The 21079-nt window shown below is 41.8% G+C and overlaps 1 protein-coding gene across 1 annotated transcript in view; it reads right to left on the bottom strand.

The window, feature by feature from the left end:
- The window catches only part of FAM20A (FAM20A golgi associated secretory pathway pseudokinase), a 76275-nt gene extending 61228 nt beyond the window's left edge, over nucleotides 1-15047 (bottom strand). The window contains exon 1 of the mRNA XM_070740318.1: nucleotides 13892-15047. Coding sequence (XP_070596419.1) covers nucleotides 13892-14241 — 350 coding nt within the window. The 5' untranslated portion in view covers nucleotides 14242-15047. The remainder of the gene's footprint in view (nucleotides 1-13891) is intronic.
- Between the last annotated feature and the right edge of the window lie 6032 nt (nucleotides 15048-21079).

Genomic DNA, 21079 nt, shown 5'->3' with positions numbered 1-21079 from the left:
ATTTTCTTGTAAGACATTTCTTTGTTCTGAAGTGAAATTAAGGTTGACCTTGATAGACTTCATTTCACCCTAGTAGCTTGAAAAAAGCCCAAGCTGTCACTTTCTGACACAGAGACAATTGATCAACCAATTGCCTTTCTGCAACAGCAACCCACAAAAATCAACCACAACGTACTTGGGCAGCTTATATTTCCTTTTCCCCCAGACCTCGCCTTTTTTTTTGCTATGCTTCTTCCTGCACGTACTTCCTTTTTTCTTCTCTCATGAAACCTTTCAGGGTTGCTCCTACAAACCCTTGTTATTGATCCCTCATTGCTTTTTACAAAGGAGTTAATGATGAAGCTGGCTCTGATTGTCGCTATGAATTGGTGGCCTCGCTTTCTTCAAAAAGACATGGGATTTATGGTTTGCCTCTAGTTAACGAGAAATCGGATCAATTGTTCCCGAGCAAATGAAGAGTGCATGTCTCCTCTCAGTACCGATATAGATCAACCTGGCAATCTTTGCTGGCTGAGAATTCCAACTGATATAGGGGACCCATTGAGAATATCTACTTATGTGGTGGCTAAGAGAGGAATCCACAGAGATTCCTTAAAAAAAAGAGAGAGATGAAGATTACTTGATATTACATAATCAATCTAGGGGACAAGATAAGATGAAGTTGCATGCTAATGTCTCAGGACACAACCTGTGGGGGAATATAGTCTGGATTCCCAGGTGGGAGGGGCCACATTCTAGAAGGCAAAGAGGCAGCAAAGCATAGTTTTCGGAGAAGAGCGGCATACAAATCTAAATAATAATAATAATAATAATAATAATAATAATAATAATAATAATAATAATAATAATAGAAGAAAGTCTTTCATACTATATTTATTTATCAGATTTTCAAACTGCCTATCTCCACCAAAGAGTACCCCTGCGGTATACATGGAATAGTAGGTTGCACACCTTCCATGCAAGATGTTCCAAAGGCCACAAATGGTTAAAATTCCAGCCCCATCCAATGTCATCCAGGATGTGGAAATCCTCCTTGCATGTCTGTTACTCATGCATGGCATTTCTCCCTCTTTTTCCTTTTCCATTGTATTGTTGGCTATTTTTTAAAAAATCCTTAGATATTCATATACATGTGTTGATAGTTGGACCTTGGCAACAGAGAATCAGGTTTCTTTTTAGAAATCTCTGGGCTGCCACCCAGTGGCTGTCCAGATGGGAACACCTGAGATACAGCCAATGAATTAGAGTTGTAGAATATAATAGAGTTTGAGAAATGGCTTTCCTGTGTAAATGATGTCAAATACATGTAATCCTCGACTTAAAACCACAACTGAAATTTCCCAAAATTTCCATTACTAAGCAGCACAGTTGTTAATTTTGCTCTATTTTATGACCTTTTTTTGACACAGTTAAGTGAATCATTGCAATTGTTAAGTTAGTAACACGGTTGTTAAGTGAAATCTGGCTTCCCTGCTGATGTTGCTTGTCAGAAGTTTGCAAAACAGGTTCACATGACCCCAGGACACTGCAATGGTTATAAATACAAGCCAGTAGCCCAGTGTCTGAATGTTGATCACATGACCGCAGGGATAGTGCATTAGTTTTGTGAAAAATGGTCATAAGTCACTTTATTCTGTGCTGTGGTTAACTTCAAACAGCCACTAAACTAAGTAAGTAGAGAACAACTTGTACATAATCTAATGAGAAACTGCAAGGAGTTAGGGCAAAGGTGTCAAACTGGATTTAATTGAGGGCTGCATCAGATATTATTTTATTTTATTTATTATGCTTATTATATTATTTTATGTTTTATTTTATTTATGTATTTATTTAGTCAAAAGTATCTGAGATAAGAAGTATAAATATAAACATAGCCATAAACACAGGAAATGAGTACGGATAAATGGGGATAGTAGGACAGGGATGGTAGGCATGCTGGTAAGCTTATGCACACCCTCTTACAGGCCTCTTAGGAATGGGGTGAGGTACATGGTAGATAGTTTAAGGTTAAAACTATGGGGGATCAAGGATGTAACAACAGAGTCAGGTAGTGCATTCCAGGTTTTGACCACTCTGTTGCTGAAGTCATATTTTCTGCAATCGAGTTTTAAGCGATTTACCTTGAGTTTGTATCTATTGTTTGCCCATATATTATTGGGGTTGAAGCTAAAGTAGTCATTAACAGGTAGGATGTTGCAACAGACAATTTTGTGTACTAAGCTTAGGTGGTGTAGTTCTAGGTTTTCCAAGCCCAAAATTTCAAGCCTGGTGGCATAAGGTACTCTACTGCGAGCAGAGGACTGGAGTTCTGTTTGACCTCAGGGGTTGCAGGGGCGTGACTAAGGTGGGCGTGGCCATCTTAACAGCAGAGAGCGCTTGGGCTGCCACAGGCACCCCCAACATGCCAGTGAAAATAATAATAGTAATAGTAATAATAATAATAATAATAATAATAATAATAATAATAATTATTATTATTATTATTATTGTTATTTAGATTTGTATGCCGCCCCTCTCTGAAGACTTGGGGCGGCTCACAACAACAACAACAACAATGTTACAATGGAAACAAATCTAATATTAAAAAACAGCTAAAAAACCCCATCATTTAAAAACCATGGGTGCCTGAACCCTGTTTTTGGTTGGGCCTTGAGTTTGACACTCTTAAATTAGGGCTTCCCTAGGCACAATGTCTATTGGGAAAGGAATTCCCTCACACATACTATACCACGGCCCAGTTCTTTTGGTTACAAGCCTAAAGCCAGAGGTGGGCTGGTCAATTTCAGTGCTTTGCACCTTCTAGGACAGGTCCAGAGCTCAGCAGTTTGGCTGTTCTACCACTAGGTGGCAGTAAAGAGACTTTGAATCTCTCAAGTTGCTTGCTCAGCCACTTACTAGGTCAATGGATCATCTGCGCATAGGGACAAAGAAAAAAAGCATACACAGCAAGCCAAATAACTAAGGATTTCAGTCATTCTTTTCATCCTATTTGTGAAACCAGAGACAGGGTAATCAATGCCAGAGGAGGGGTGCGCTCCGCACATTGAATGGATGACTGCTCAGTCAAGCCATAGGCAAAATTAAAAGTAAAAAGCTGTCCGTAGCAGGGCTGAAGTTGCATTAAAGCTAAAGGGGAAAAAAAATGGACAGGCAGAAATATGGTCAAGAACTGAACTGGCAGATCCAACTGGAGCATCACAATTTCCAGCTTGGCACACATTGTTCGAAGCTGCTTTCCCAATGAGCATCAGCGCACTTCACATTGCCCACATGCTGCACCTTGATATTACCCACTATGGAGGTTGTTACTATAACAATAACAATAACAACAACAACAACAACAACAATAATAATAATAATAATAATAATAATAATAATATATTAGATTTGTATGCCATCCCTCTCCATAGACTCGGGGCGGCTCACAACAATAATAACAATGTGCAATGTAACAAATCTAAAATTTAAAAGCAAGTACAGTATCTAAAAACCCATCATTTAAAAACCATACATCACAAGCATACCATACATAAAACTATATAAGCCTGGGGGAGATGTCTCAACTACTTTGGGTTGAATTTTACTGTTATTGTCATTTCTGTTAACTGCTGCATGTTGGCTTTGGCAGGAGCAGGAAGTAATAAATAATCAATAAAGAATCTTTCTCTGTGGATGGCAACTTTAGAGGAGGGTGGAGGGTAGAAGGCGATACCAGAAAAAGCGGGTCGAAGGTTAATGTGTGTTGACTCTGTCCCTACTCATTGCTTGCTTCAGTTCCATCTAATAGCTTAGAACAATGATGGTGAACCTGTGGCATGGGTACCACAGGTGGCAAGTGGAGCCATATCTGAGGGCACGTGAGGCTTTTCCCTGTGTCAGCTCCAGCATGCTTATGCACACTGGCCAGCTGATTTGGGGCCTTCTGGAAGACAGGGGGAGGCCATTTTCACCCATTGGGCTACCTGTATATTTTGATGAGTCTTATGGTATATGCATAGATGTAAACATGGAAATTGTAGAGAAAAAAAAAAAAAAAAAAGGAAAAATGAAGGCTGACTCTACCTCACTCCAGCTAAGAGATTAAAAAGATTTTTTTAAAAATCTTTTTATTTATTTTTTATTTGGTTCTCCAATGAAGACAAACATGTAATGGAGCACGTTGCATTCTTTGCAAATAAGGCCGCAAGGAAGATATGAAAGCCCATCCTGACAAACAGCGCTGTTAACATTAGAGGGGGATGTATTGAACTGATATGGTCAAGGTAATTTTATGTGCATTTTGCTAAGAGCTATCGTTGAGAATAAATATTTAACTGTGTAACTAAAGAAAGAAAGAAAGAAAGAAAAAGTCGGATGGAATAACTTGTCTTTCATCTCTGTTGTCGTGAGCTGTTGGTGCTAAGCAACAAGTTTCTTTATCTCCACTGTCATATTTCAATTGCTTCGGCAGGAGAAGACTCAATTGAAGCAAGGTCAGCAATGCTCCCTGATCAGCTCTCTGGATCTCACACCCGTTCTGCTTCTTACCTTATACTATTTTTGAGGAGTGTGTGTGAGTGTGTGTAGGTTGTTGTTCTCTTGGGCATCCAAACTAGGAGTGGTGGTGCAGTGGTTACAATGCAGTACTGCAGGCTAATTCTGCCGACTGCCGTCTGCCTGCAGTTTGACAATTCGATTCTCGACTGCTCAAGGTTAACTCAGCCTTCCATCTTTCCAAGGTCAATAAAATGAGGACCCAGATTGTTGGGGGCAATAGGCTGACTCTCTAAACTCTTAGGGTGGGCTGTAAAACCTTGCGAAGCAGTATATAAATGCTACTGCTATCATATAAGCTGTGTTGATTAGAGATCCAGCAACAGACAGCCATTGTGGCAATTTGCGATAAAGATTTTTGGCTCCTGCGCAAGATTTTCAGCGTGACTTTTCCTGCAGGACAAATGTCACCCTGTTCACTTTAAAGGCAGCCAGTAAGTTGCTAAACAAGATTGACTGCCGCATTTGGAAAAGATACCATTGCTCGGACAGCAATCTGCTCTTATTAAAACTTCTGTGCAGTGTGGATTTTTAGCAGGCCAAGGCTGGACTCAGAAATGCACTGACCTGGATGTACCTGCTTGAACAATCCATAGGACTTCGGTCCAGGAAATAGGCAGCAACGTGGAAAAGCTGTTTCTCTCCATTACTTTACTCCCCGTAATATGCTAGTGAGATAAGGCCTAATATCAGGGATAAGGTCCTCAACCGAGAGCAAACTACAAAATGAGCCAGCTCTAATCCTGGTTCTTTTAGGAAATACATTCACATGGTACTGCATTAAGCCATTCCGGCTGATGAATATGGATGCTCACATAACCTACTTATCCTTATTCCATACAACTCATACTGCTCCATCAGTTGCTCATCTATGTTTAAATAGAACATGCAAAAGGTTGATTCCTCTTTCTGATGAGCATTGACATGAATATGAATACTAACAAGCAACCATATTTTCAGATTCTGGTCAGCCTTAACTAGAAGTGACACCTATTCTATCAGGCACAAAGAACAGACGTGTAGAGTTCAAATTAGCCACTTTATTGCACTGTGCTTATTTTACAGGAATCTTTCCAGACTGACAGCTGGGAGCTAGGAAAGACTAGACAAGGCTCAATGGCACTCAAGGAGGGGTGTGAGGTGGGTTTCAGAGTTGGGTTTCTCTCAGTTCGGACCGGTTCTGTAGAACTGCTAGCAGGAATTTCTCCCCACTCGCTGAACCAGGAGCAATCACCATCTGGTCACCTCCCCTAAACCAGCTCGCTCAGCAGTGCCATAGGAGCCGCCATCTTGTTTTTTGTTTCTGCGCATGCACAGAAACTGTTTTTTGCTTCTGGGCATGTGCAGAAGCTGGATTTTCGGAACTGCGCATGTGTATGTGCGGCCACATGGCATGAAATGCACATCCACCCAAGTGGTGCAGGAGGAAGTGAATTGGAGGCAAGGTTAAATTAGAACCCACCCTTACCTTATATAATGATTCCAGACTAATTCCCTGCTTAACCCCTCTGGTTGATGGTTGTTCTCTAATCCATTCCATTTTCCCACATTACCTGGCTGTATTAGGGACAACACATTGAAGCTCATGTTTTTTTATGAAACAGGAAGAGGATTTAGTGTACTAAGTCACATTAAATAGACTTTTTTTATTTAGAGTCCAATAAAACTACTGGTGCTTCATGTTATAACCTAAATGGCTCAGCACCCAAATGTCACAAGTACAGGGTAACCATATTTTTAGGTAATCAAGAAATCCTTTATGAATCAGAAAATGTTGTGTCCTTTGATTGTAGAATTCCACTCTGTGAGGAAGTGCAATGGCCTTGGTGAAAATATTCTTGTGTTCTTTCAGGTGTTACAAAAACTCTGATGACCACAGCTAATGTCAGTTTTTTGCAACTCTTTGCTGACTATTCTGAATTTTGCAGGTCAGATGTAACAGCAGCCCCAGAGCCAGATAAAACAACTATTTTTTTTCCTACATAGCAATTTTAAAAATTTATTTATTTATTTTATATAATTTCAGCCTTTGTATTATATATTTATCTGTAATTTTCCAAAATTACATGTTGTCAACCATTCTGTGAACAAAAGAATTAGGTAGCATAATCATAGTTTAAAGACATAAAAAACATACCCCTAAACAACAAAGTGTGTGTGTCTTGCTTTCCATGGGTACATAAAGAAGATAGATTAACTTGATTTACATAAATCAGTGGTCCCCAAACTACGGCCCACGGGCCACATGCGGCCCACTGAGGCCATTTATCCGGCCCGCCAGTGAGTGACAAGAGCACAGGGAAAAGAGAGAGAGAAAGAAAGAAAAGGGAAAGAGAGGGAGGGAAGGAGAAGTGGAGAGGAATGAAGGAGGGAAGGAAGGAAGGAAAGAAGGAGAAATGGAGGGAGCAAGGAAGAAAGGAAGGAAGGAAGGAAGAATGAAATGGAGGGACAGAGGAAGGAAGGTTTTTTTGGGGGTAATTTTTTTAAATTTTTCTCTCAACATACAGTCAAACAACACAGTGTACCGTCTAATTTTCCATGAATAAAATGTGGTATTTTGTTAGTAACTAATATCAATCATCAAAAAAGTTGCAAAAGGTTTTTTTTCTAATTTTGTCATCCAGTTACATTCATTTTCTTTTAATTAAATTCCCTCCTTAATGTTCCTTCAAAAAGTGCAACACCAATTATATTTCTAACTTATTAACCATTATGCCAAAGTGCTTCCTTCTTTCTTTATACATTTTTCATAAGCCAAGAAAACCTTGTATAGCCAATCAGATGTTAACAAAAGAAAATTAAAAACAAAACATAAACATATATGAATTTCAGATCTTCTCCCCCCTCTAAATAGTACGTTCCCATTTTGTTTTTTACTTTAAAACAAGGTATGTGCAGTGTGCATAGGGATTTGTTCATAGTTTTTTTTAATAGTCTGGCCCTCCAACAGTCCGAGGGACAGTGAACTGGCCCCCTGTGTAAAAAGTTTGGGGACCCCTGACATAAATGAACCAAACTTCTGCATGTACAAATAGCCCTTGGCTTATAACCATTCATTTAGCGACCAAAATTACAACAGCACTGGAAAAAGTGACATGACCATTTTTCACGTTTACGACTTGCAACACCCTCGTGGTCACATGATCAAATTTCAGATGTTTGGTAACTGGCATGTAAATGTGATGATTGTAATGTGGTCGTCTTTTGCACTCTTCTGACAACCAAAGTCAATTGGGAAGCCAGATTCACTTTATAACTGTATTACTATATAAATCCAAATAAATAAATAAAAACCAAATTAATTAATTAAATACTAAAGTTACAACTGTAATGATTCACTTAACAACTGTGGGGAGACAGGTCATCAAATGGGCCAAACAACTGTCTTGTTTAGCAATGGAAATTTTGGACTCCACTGTGATTGTAAACTGAGAACTACATCTCTACAGCAGATTCACAGCGACTGCATTCTTTCACCACATTAAAGCACGATTACATGTACATGCCACCATTGCCTAGACTCATACACGCTGCTAAATTAAAAGCTAACAAATCCTAATAGGACTTTGTGCAGTGTGAAACACCAATGTTTACCTTTTCATCATTTTTAAAAATATATATATTATACTCTCCCTAGGTTTTCAAGGAGGCTCTGGAGAAGAGGAAGAATTTGCTGTGGCTAGACAGAGAAGTCTTACATAAGGTGCCTCACCTCCCTGTTTTTTTAAGGTCACCAGTGATTGACATGTTATAGATAGGGAGGGTTGTTTGAATTGTGCAAGCCTTTTGTGGATTCAACTGCAAGATGAATTCAAATCTTTAGAAAAATCTCCTTAGCTGTGCACCTGACTTTTAATTTCACTGCAGTAGAACTTCAGCACATTTCAGTATCCCCCCCCCTCTGCTTTACTCTTTTTAAGTATACCTTGGTTTAATGGTCACATTTTGGCTCTGTCATCATCTCTTAGAAGAAGTCAGGAAATACAGAGCTTGTCAATTTCTGAAAGGTCAGGTTACCAAAGATACTCGGTTCAAAAAAGAAAAGAAAAGACGGATTTCATATTCTGAATCTTGGAACTGCCTGGACTGTTCATCTCTTAAAAGGCTTAACTTCCTTACATTTTCATCATGACCAAATGCTTCGATAAGGATGACAGTGGATTTAAACGGGCCCCACTAATGGGCAAGTATGACTTTTTCTCAAATAGGATGATAGAAATGGCTGATTTTGCTTTTTAAAAAAGATATAGGCAATACTGATAAGATGCTGTTATAATGGAAGAAGGTAGTCCTCGACTTACAGCCATTTGTTTAATGACCAAAGTTACAACAGCACTGAAAAAAGTGATTTATGATGCTTTTCACACTTGCAACCATTGCATCCCCATGGCCATGTGATCACAATCCAGATCCTTGTTCTATCTATCTATCTATCTATCTATCTATCTATCTATCTATCTATCTATCTATCTATCTATCTATCTATCTATCTATCTATCTATCTATCTACCTACCTACCTACCTACCTACCTACCTACTTATTTGACTTCTATGATGCCCAATCCTGTGGGACTATGAGGCCTGTATTTATGACTGTTACACCATCTTGGGGTCATGTGATCACATTTTGCGACCTTCTATCAAGGGAAATCATTAAGGAAACCAGATTCACTTTACAACCAGGTTACTAACATGACAACACAGTGATTCACTTAACCACTGTGGCAAAAATGATCATAAAATAGGGAAAAACCACTTAATAACTATCTGGCTCAGTAATACTAATTTTGGGGCTCAATTGTTATCATAAGTCGAGGACTACTTGTATATGAGAATCAGATGCAATGTGTATTTCCCAAAATGGGAGTAGACATCAATTTGCTTTATCCTAGCTAGCTTTGTGAACATTCTTACCACAACTGATACTTTTCTGGTCCTCATTAAGAGTGAATCTTCAAGTTTGAAGGCTTTGCCTCACACTGTTCAACAATCTAGTTGGAGAGATACAGTTCTAGGAATGTTTTTCTTCCAACTCACCTGGACCAGTTTCATGCATTCATTCAACATACATACAGTCACCCATTTGAGATATCATAGTTCTGGACAATGATACAAAACACACCCACCGACAACCACAAGTATTGTCACCCTGATGGTAAGACTCTTTCACCCATCAGCATTCTGCCTTGATGGCCTTCAACCTCATTCTCCTCCAAAGCTTGGATTGGGGGGGAGCCAACTCTTCAAAGCCACCTGGAAGGTGAGCAGGATGGAGGCCTGCTGGATCTCTGGAGCAAGAAGGACAACAATGGAGTAGGCACACTTTCTGGATGCCACCAAATGGCAGCATTTAAGGTAAAGAACGTGCGGTACACCAATCCTATCTGACCTTTTTTGAGACAGATACCTTCAGGGAAAGATGGACCTGCATTTAGCCTGGCCCCATGCCATTCAGGCCGTGCAGATCCTTGCAACAATTTAGTATGACTTCCATTAACCTAGTATTTTTTATTATTATTGCTTATGGCTAACGCAATGACTGCTGTTATTTATAGGCGAGTGAGAATAGAATCACACTTTATATCAATAGATTTATATTCACATCTGCACTCTTTATGGAGAGTACAGCCAATACAGGTCCTTCTGGTGTTAATTAAGTTATCAGAAAAGGGAACATTTGCTATAATACCTCATGATAATCATCCTTTCCCAACTTGGCAATAATATCCAGAAATGTTGGGATTATAATTTCCAAAATTTGCAATCAGCATGGTAAATGTTTGGCTACACAGGAAGAGGATGGGAGACTATAGGCGCGGAGGCTGAGGATCTGTAAGAGTCTAGTCCTGGAATATTTTTAAAGGTATTTAATTAACAGGGGAAGGCTGATGCAGACCAAATCAGAATTAACACAGGGAAGGACTATAGCTCAGCAGTAACTTTGCCCGCAGAAGGTACAAAATCTAGTTCTAGAATCTCAGCAATGGAGTCAGAAGGCTGCAGTTTGGATTCTTTAAGACTTGTAGGTTGTCAACCCTGAAGCTGGCTTGAGCAAGCCCACTTTCTATAGTTAGAAGGGGGGAATAGAGATGGGGAGGGGGTGTAGTCAAAACAAAATACTTTCTCCTGGGAACCAAGGACATTCCCACAGGTGGTTGAAGAAAGGTGGAGTGATGTTACCAGGTAACCAGATGGCACGATGATTGGACCATGTGACTGACTGACTGGGGAAGGGAAAAACATTTACTTTTAACTTGGTGAAAACCACAGGAATATTCAGAGTCAGTTTTCACCAACCTTGCCAATATGGTATTTCCAATAAACCAGTTTTTTGAGGAACCTGCTTGCCTTGGAGTGCTATTTATCATAGGAGTATTACAGTACTTGGAAGCATTAGACAGCTGGTTAGGTCTGACTGTACAAGGTAGCTTCCTATAAATGTGGCAACTTTAAGGCTTATGGACTTCAAGGCTCAAAATTTCTCAGCCTGACATGCTTTGGCCTAACTTTGCTATCTGGGGAATTCTGGGAGTTGAAGTCTATGAGTCTTAAAAGTTGCCAAGTTTGGAGATCCCTGCTACGATATAACCATAAAACCGAGTTCTAAAATTGCATGATTTCTTCCTCCCCCTCCCCAATTTTAATGTCCTCAGGATATTGCTTTTTTTAAAAAAAAAGTCAAATGCTTGGACCTAGCTAGCCTTTCTCTACTCCAGATATAGGTAGTCCTTGATTTTAAAAAGTCATTTATTTAGCAACCATTCAAAGTTTACAGCAGCACTGGAAAAAGTGACGACCTGTTCTTACGACTGTTTACAGCTTCCTCATGGTCACATAATGAAAATTTGGGCACTCAGCAACCGGCATGCATTTATGAATATTGCAAAGGCCTGGAGTCATAGAGTTTACCATTTGTAACCTTCTGGCAAGCAAAGCCAATGGAAGAGGCTGGATTCGTTTAACAACTGCATGAGTCACTTCGTAATTGCGTTGATTCACTTAACAGCTGTGGCCAAAAATGTTGTAAAATTGGGTGTGACACACTGGAAATGGAAATTTTGCTCCCAACTATAGTCATAAGTCAAGAGATACCAGTATTTTAATTGTGGGACAATTTGCATTAGAAAAAGACTCATTCCCAACCAATACTATCAAAGATAAAAAATCTCCAGCCAGAGGTTCTGCACTTCTTATGCACCTCAATGTGGATTCTCTCAGGTGATGGTTCCAGAGGGTGCAATTCTACTGCCAGAGCCATTTTGCCAACTCCTCCCCATGGTTTCTGAAACTCAGCTTCAAGCAGCTGCTGTGATTTCACTCTCAGGAAAGTCATATAAAATTTACTTGCCCTGCAGCCCAGCCAGTCCCATCCTACAGAAGAGCAATGTCCAAGAATGACATTTCAGCAGGCCTCAGCCCACAACATGCACACACACACTCCAGCTTTCTGCAGGCGTCCCCAAATGTGACAGCCTTAAGCCATTCTTAGCCAAAGTGGTATCACAGTACGATTAGTCTCCTTCTTACACCACCATCTCAGCCGCAAGGTGTGGAACATCTGTTAGGCATAGTCACCATAGAGGGAACTCTTAAGTGACTGCAGTGAGGTGGAACCAAGGATGAAGGCACAGGCAGGGACTGGAACCACATTTGCAAAGGCAATATTTTCGAATAGTTCAGAAATGGAGGGAGACCACCAGTGGGGAAAGGCACAGGCTCCTAGGATGGGCTGCAACAACAAGGACTTAGGACTATGTGCCTGTAATTGTATGGTTGGATGGATGGATGGAGGCAAGCGATAATCTCTAACTTTGGCTGATAATGGTAGGTTGGCCAATGAGGCAGAAACCTCTGTCTTGTTCGGGAATATTCTAGTCCAGGAGTCTCCAACTGTGGCAACTTAAAGACTTGTGGGTTTCAACTCCCAGAATTCCTCAGCCAGTTTTGCTAGCTGAGGAATTCTGGGAGTTGAAGTTCACAAATCTTAAAAGTTGCCAAGGTTGGAGACCCTCATTCTAGCAGATTACTCAGCAGAAACCTAATTGCCACCAAAGGGGGATCTGCCTATTTGGTTGAAGCCACTCTGGGCACATCAGCCTGAGATCAGGCACAAGGTCCAAGGACCAGAAGGGTAGCGTGGAGTGTTGAAAGGAAAGAGATAAGAAACCGGGTGCAACTAGAAGTGAGGAAACTGCAAATCTGACCCAGCACATATTTGCCCATGGGGGAGATGAAGAAAGAGACCATCCCCTCCCCCTAGCCGGTTCCATGAGGGCAAGCCAACCTTTCCAGATCGGTAAAAACGAGGACCCAGAGTATTGCAAGGAGAAAAAAAAAGAGGGGCAAACTGATGATTGTTGATGTAACGGCAGAATAAAATGGATTTTTGAACAACTGATAAAAATGTGTAACTGTATGTTATTTTTAATATTTTAAGGTATATACATATTAACCTGTATGAGATATAGAGGATAATTTTTTTTAAAAAATTGGGGTGGGGGAAGGACCCAGATTGTATGGGGTGCAACATGCTGACTCTGTAAGTCCCTCAGGGAGGGTTGTAATGCCTGGCAAAGCCACATATATGCTTGCTGTTTGAATGGGAGTGATTGATTTTTAATGTACTTGGGTTTTAGACCAGTTAGTTTTAAATTTCAAATTGGATTTCAGATGTTTTTATTGTCTTTTATATGTTGTAAACTGCCTTGAATCCTCGGAGAGGTGCCGCATATAAATCAAGTAAGTAAGTAAGTAAGTAAGTAAGTAAGTAAGTAAGTAAGTAAGTAAGTAAGTAAGTAAGTAAGTAAGTAAGTAAGTAAGTAAGTAAGTAAGTACTGTACATGCATGTACATGTATGCATGCATACATACATAGAAGTCTAAGCGCCCTGGCTGTTGCTAGCCGAGAGGTTGTGATACGTGATTTCGGCACATCTTAGAGAAGTTACCACACTTCATCCGCCCTCACAAAATTGACCCCGCATTTGAAATTGAAAAGTGTTTAAAGGTTATACCGCGGATCGGGCGCGTTGTGAGGGGCAGAGAAGGATTTTCCCCACAATTTCCTCGGAGAGAAGCGAAATTGAGTTGCCCGACACCCAAGATTCAGGAAGACGATTTTGGAACTTTGCAATCAAATCTTCCCCGATCCCGACCTCGCACAGAGCCCCGCGTGAGGAACAAACAACTTTCCCGCTCTCCGAGCGAGCTCAAGAAACCAACTAGTCGCGGGGGCTACGCACGCTCTTCCCTCACCCCCGCAAGGCATCGCAGCGACAAGCGGGTTTTTCCGACGCGGGTCTTATTCTCGGCGAAAAGGCGCCCGAGCCGCATTTCCCCCCACGTCCGAGCCCACGCACCTGTTCCAGCGGGCTATTTTCCGCCGGTAGTAACGCAGCGCCTCCTGCCCGTTGAGCAGCTTCTCGGCCGGCCTCTCGGGGGTGCTGTAGAGCGGGTGCGCGAATAGCCTCCTCAGCTTGGAGTGGGGGGCCTGGCTGCTCAGGTTGGCGGGCGGCCGAGTCCGGAGCTTTGGACCGGCGGCGGCGGCGGCGGCTTCTTCGGCGGGGCAGGAGCAGCGGGGCTCAGCCGTCTCCGTGGCCGGACCGAGGCGCCGCCTCATTTGGGGCCAGAGGTGGAAGTAGAAATCGGCGCTGAGCAGCGCCCCGAGAAGCAGCAGGATGAGCAGCCGGTCGCGCCGGGTCCCCAGCATGGTCAGCGCCGGCGGCTGGGCGAGAAGCAGGCCGGGCGCGAAGGCAGCGGCGCACGGGCGATGCCGGGCGGTGGGTGGGAAAGGAAGGCGAGCCACGCGCCTGTTTGGCCGCGAGAGCCCGGGCGAGTCCGGGCAGGGCCTCTGCCCCGCTGCCGCCGCAGGAGCAGGTGAGGGAAGCCAAGGCAGGGGAAGCAGCAGGCAGCGCCCCGCTTGTGGCCGAGAGGCGACCGGCTGCACCTTTGCCCGGTGGCCTCTCCCGAGTAGGCAGACCGTGCCGCCTCTGGAAGGATGGATCTGCTCGGGGTGGGAGAGGGAGGGAGGGAGGGAGGGGAGCCGCCACCACCAGCCTCACCTACTACTACCCTCCTCCTCCTCCTCCTCTCAGCTCAGCAAAACCGCGGCAGCGCAGCCGCGCCTTCCAGATCGGGGCCTCTTTGCTCTCCGGCTCTTCTCTCAAACTGTACCTCGCCGGTTTGGCCCAAAACGTCCCGGACGGAGACAGAGGCGGAGGCGGCTGGTGGGCAGCCAGAGCCGAAAAGCGCCCGGCGGCCGTCGAAGGGAGGGGGCAGACAGCCCCGAAAGAGAAAGCGAGCGCCAACTTTAGCAGCAACTCCTCCGGGGCGAGATAATTGCACTCGCTGGGCGAAGGCGGCGCTCCTCCGGGGCCGCGCTAAGAAAGCCCCGCCGGAGCGAGCGAGAGAGAGAGAGAGAGAGAGAGAGAGAGGGAGCTCGGAAACGACAGCTTTCTCCCTCCCTCGGGAAGGCGAGGTTTGAAGGCGTGGAGGAGACGAGCTCCGGCTCTCGTCGGAGAGACCTCTTGCCAAAGTATCTGGCTTTCAGACGCGTTGGGCGTTTGTTTGCATCACGTGGTTGACCGGGTGAAATAAAAGATCTAAAAATTCCTTGTCTTCCCAACCCGGATTGAATAGCGGGTTATAATGTCTTGTGTGAATGGGATCAGTTTATGTACTGGGCGGCTTCAGGTGCCACGCTAAGCGGTGCAGAGGAGAGAAGAGAAGCCGGTCACTTCGGGCGACTCTGTGCTGTGACGAGTGGCTTGAAGGGCAAATTTGGGGTGGCTGGACGGCTGTCGGCTATTCCCATGGTAGAAAGAGGGGGACCCAAGTATTTCCTTTTGCCCTTACACGTCTCTCTCGCTCTCCCCCCCCTGAAGCTGCAGCGATTCTTTGGCATATATTATTTATCTATCTATCTATCTATCTATCTATCTATCTATCTATCTATCTATCTATCTATCTATCTATCTATCTATCTATCTATTTATTTATTTGATTTGTATGCCGCCCCTCTCCGCAGACTTTATATTATATTATATTATATTATACCATATCATATTATAGCATATTATATTATTTATATTCATTTGGCTTAGGAAAATTGGGAAGAGATTGGGAGTTGGTGCTAAAGCTCCCTCCCCTTTTTTTGAAGGGGGATCATCCTGGATCATCCTTGGCATCTACAATTACTGTATACATTCTTTTAAAATGCTGGGCTGCAGTTTTCTGGAAGGGTTACCTTATACAGTACCTTCAACTTTAAGACTCGACTTCAACTCCCAGAATTCTCCAGTCAGCATAACTTAGAGAGGGCTATAGCTATGCTGGCTGGAGAATTCTGGGAGTTGAAGTCCACGAGTCTTAAAGTTGCCAAGTTTGAGGACCCCTGCTTACAGGGAGGCATGACCAGCTGAACAGAATCGTCTTTCCTTTAACAACGGATTTTCTTTTGGGTTGTACTTCCCATTACATTTGGTCAGTTTAATGCAATAGCAATAGCATTTAGATTTATATACCGCTTCATAATGCTTTTTCAGGCTTCTCTAAGCAGTTTACAGAATCAGCATATTGCCTCCAGAAATCTGGGATCTCATTATACCCACCTCGGAAGGATAGAAGACTGAGTCAACCTTGAGCCAGTGATGAGATTTGAACTGCTGAACTACAGCTAGCAATTAGCTGAAGTAGCCTGCAGTGCTGCACTCTAACCACTGCGCCACCCCGGCTCTAATGCAGTTGATGAGGATAATAGAATATAGAGATGTTGAATCAATAATCTGGATCAGTTTTCACATTCCTCTCTCCACTTCTGGTTTCTTCTCTCTTCTTCCTCTTCTTTATCTTTCTTTGAAAGACCATTGCATTGCTTACTCTTTTTTTATTTCAATCCTCTCAAATAAAATACGCCAATTGGATCTCTATGGCAAGGTTGTATGTGCGCATTCACTAGATATGGCATGTAACCACTGTGGGGAAAGTCTGTGCTCCTCTCCTTCTTCTCTAGCCCAGGATTAAATAATAGTAACACAGAGCTGAGATATTAGTGCTAAGACTGCTATGTATGTACATATATGCATCTATTTGTTCAATCAACAAACTTCTAGCCTGCCACAATCACAATTGGTGACTTACAATATATAATAAAGCAAGATTTATACCACCTACAGTCAGACTAAAAACATTCTTAACAATAACTATGTAAAGCCTTAACACAACAACCATTGAAAAAAATAATATAAGGTAAAGGAAGAAAAACAAAGTGTGTATGCATGACAAAATTATTGGAGACATTTCAGGATCTAAAGAGAGGTAAACAACTGAGGGTTTGTATTTACACTCCAAGCAGAAATATGTTTGAAAGTGTTAAAATACCAAACTTCTATGAGACAGCTGAAGTCAATCAATTTTGTTGTTGTTACCTCCACCCCAGTGTGAAGAAAGAGGTTAAAGATGTCTTGGAAAGAGACTGTTTCAAAAGATTCCTTGGCTAGATAAAATAAATTTGATCTATGGGTCTATCCTGCCAAGATGTATGTTCTTCTTTGCCTATTTGAAAGATTGCACGTAAAATCTTTAGACTGGATGCCTTGATAATCATTTTCTTCTGGGCAAGGAATCGCCAGAGAATTATGAGCCTTTATAAGATATAGCATTAGATCAGGGCTGGGGTTAAGAATTATTTCCATCACAAGTGTTACCATTCTTAGCAACTGCATTTGTCAACTGTGGTCTTTAAAGTATTCACCCATAGAAACAATTTCAATTAAGTTCTTTAAAAACTCACTTAAGACACAACATAAACTATGTTCTAAGTGGATCAAATAATCTTAAAACTGTTGCTAGTCCTTGGTTTTGTTTTGTTTTTTAAGAAAAGAAAGTCAGACTCTCTTTATATTCTCAGTAAACTCTTCATTTTTTCTTAGGGCAGGTAGTTTCTCTATCCCTCAATCAGTTTCATACAAACAAAATTATGGGATTCTTTTCTCAATTGTCATAAACGAATGCCAAGGATTTCTTTAAAAAAAATGATGAGTTGGCCATTGTAAAGTATACTATTATGATGGTAGAAACCAGCTATCAGTTTTGACCTTCCAGAACAGCATCAAAATCTGGTTTTGCCATTTGGGTTGGGGACCAAGTGGGAATACTAATCATTGGAGGCGGTTGATGGGATTAGGAGGTCTCACCCCCATGCTGTCTATCTGCTTGATTCTAGTTTTATATATAGATTTTAATTTTTTTTAGTGTTTTTATATTTATCTTTTTATGTTTGTAAGCCACTCAGAGTGGCCTGTAAGTAAAAAGGGGAGGCACATTGAATGAATGAATGAATGAATGAATGAATGAATGAATGAGTGAGTGAAAGAATGAATGAATGAATGAATTTCCCCATAGGCTTTATTTCTGTATTAATGATCCTTTAATTCTCAACATATCAGGAAGACAATACCTTAGAGCAGTGATGGCGAACAATTTTTTGCCGAAAGTGCATATGCATGTGCTATAATGCATAATTCAATGCCTGAGGATGGTGAAAATGGCCTTCCTCATCCCCCCAGACACCCTTTGGAGGCCTGGAACAGCCCATTTCCCAAATGGGCACAGTAGGCCCATTTTTTGTCCTCTGGTTCCTGAGGCAAAAATGAGGCATTCATTCCATCCCCCCAGAGACTCTCCAGAAGCCGAAAATGCCCTCTCAGAGTCTCTGGGTGAGCAGAAAATCAGCTGGCCGGCACGCATATGCACATTGGAGCTGAGCTAGAGTAACGGCTCACGTGCCAGCAGATATGGCTCTGTGTGCCACCTGTAGCACCCGTGCCATAGGTTCGCCATCACTGCCTTAGAGAATGGGTCTCCAACCTTGGCAACTTTAAAGCCTGGTGGACTTCAGCTCCCAGAATTCCCCAGCCAGTTCGTCAGGTTTAAAAGTTGCAGAGGTTGGAGACCCCTGCCTTAGAGAAACCTAAGTTAAGGAATGCAATATCGCTCAAAAAACCACAAATTGAGCTTTAAAATTGATCATGTCATGTTTTTACAATATTATAATGGAATTATACAGCAATGTGCAATGGTTAAATTTAAACTGATGCAGGCAGTTTTATAGCTATTTTATGAACAGTAACTCAGACTTTGTTGTAGCTTAACTGCTTTTGCTAGTAGTTAATCTCCATAACAATATGAAATGCATTCATCCATTCATTTTTTTATAAATCATATTTTTATTTGATGGAGTGCTATTTAAATAAGAATATAAGGATGAAGGGGTACAGCATTTTTAAATAGACTGACTGCCCTCTGAATATTTTCAGAGTTTAGCTTTTGATCATGAAGGGGACAGCTGCATCAGAACAACTGCATAGGGGCAGGTTGTGTACTGCAGGCTTGTTTTGACTACTCTACTTACAGCAGCATGAGCAATTTGTTCTCCAACAGGTATGGTCAGACGGCTACTCCCTTTGTTGGCTAGGTGCTCTAGAGATGATGGTTATAGGCTCCAACTACATCTATAGGGCAGTGTGTTGCATGATCCCGATCTACAGATCTTTACTGTATATTAACCCAGAATGAGTCTCTTTGCATTCATTTGCAATTTATAAAGCAACAAAATACATCTGAAGCTTGGATTGAATGCCTTCTTAAGAGCTCATGACTTCCACCCAGTATCTTCTTTAGCCTTTATTTGTTTATTTTTTGTTTGGTTTCCCCTATTACACCAGTAGTGGGTTCTAAAACCCATCGCTACTGGCTTGTGTGTGCGCTTGCACGCATGATGCTTCTGAGCATGCGCGGAAGAGTCCTGGGTAGGTGTCCTGGGCGGGGGGGTGAAGCCTCCTGCAGTCACCGTTACCAGTTTGCCGCACGAATCCCAGCGACCGGTTAGGTCCCACAGAGTTGGCCTTCTCCGGGTCCCGTTGATTAAACAATGCCATCTGGCAGGACCCAGGGGAAGAGCCTTCACTGTGGTGGCTCCGACCCTCTGGAACCAGCTCCCCCCAGAGATTAGGATTGCCCCCACCCTCCTTACCTTTCGGAAACTCCTTAAAACCCACCTCTGCCGTCAGGCATGGGGGAATTGAAACATCTCCCCCTTGCCCATGTAGTTTTTGTGTATGATTCGATTGTGTGCTTGTTTTTTATATATTGGGGTTCTTTTGGATTTTTTAACTTAAATCTGTAATTTAGATTGCTAAATATTAGATTTGTTACTATGTATTGTTTACCATTGTTGTGAGCCGCCCCGAGTCTACAGAGAGGGGCGGCATATAAATCCAATAAATCTAATCTAACCCACTGCTGCACTACACTATCTAAATTTATTTCCAGCTTTGTTTCTATAACAACTCTCTAGTTTTGTTTTCCATCTTCTGAAGATCCTATGTGTTTCAGTTTCAGGATGGAGGCAGGTACAAGTACAACTGGATGTTATTTTAAAACAGATATGATCATGACTGCTCAGGTCTTAAGCTTTTAGACCATCCTGAATGCAACCCAAACATCAGAGTACGAGCTTTAATGAGCCTGTCTGCATTTCCTCTTAGATGCCATTTTTAGGACTCTAATCCTGCAGAATTGATACCTTCGGTACTTTGTTCTCTTTCTTTTCCACTCTCAGATCTGAAGGCTTCAAAAATGTGTATATATTTTTAAACCTTTCAAACTGAAGAAGCACTATGTTCAGTCATACTTTTAACTCTTTTGGCTCACAGGGTTTCTTCGCTTTTCCAAAACTTAACAGCCTTACTTAGGTGTAAAGCTCTATGGAAAATATTGCTTACTTATAAATAAACATTAGCTGGACCCATTCAGAATAATCTGTTTAAGGTTTCCTTTTTCCAAAAGAATTTTGATAATGAATGATCCACTTTAAACAGAAGATGTTGCACAAACTGTTTAATAAAGTCAACGTTTAAAGTCCTTATGTCCGGTCAACTGTCTGGTTTGATCTACTTAGGCCAACATCAGGTTACATATTAACATTTCTTTTAGGTACCAAAAATATTTTAATACTTATATTGAATTATTTTAGTAGAAAGTAGTTAATTAAAGTGCTTTTTTGTTACTAGCTATTGGTAATCCCGAAGGTGCTTTTTTCAAGAGGCAACTGGACTTTTTGGCTTTTTTTCTTTGAAGACATTTCACTTCTCAACCCAAAAGCTTCATAGACATTTAGCTGTTGGTAAATTATTCTACCTAAGATGTTACTATTAACTAATCTAATTAAGCAAAGACAGGTGTAGTTTAATTCAACAGCAATATAAGAAGTTTTAAAATGAAGGGTTTTTTTCCCCTTTGTGGTTACATGAATTAAACACTGTTGTATATTTGTATCAGTACGGAACATACTTTATTGTACAACCTGGTGTGCCAAATAAAGGCTTAAATGATGGAAAATAAAACTCGTTAGTCAAGAACATGATGGAACAACATGACTTAATAGAGAAAAATTCCTGTTACTGGGCAAAGTGCGGCCCGGGGGCCAGATGCGGCCCACCTGCTGTCTGTGACCGGCCCGCAGAGATTGGAAGGAAGGAAGTAGAAAT

The sequence above is a fragment of the Erythrolamprus reginae genome, chromosome 2 (assembly GCF_031021105.1).
Source record: "Erythrolamprus reginae isolate rEryReg1 chromosome 2, rEryReg1.hap1, whole genome shotgun sequence".
NCBI classification, from domain to species: Eukaryota; Metazoa; Chordata; class Lepidosauria; order Squamata; family Dipsadidae; genus Erythrolamprus; species Erythrolamprus reginae.
This window is presented reverse-complemented; position numbering and strand designations above follow the sequence as displayed.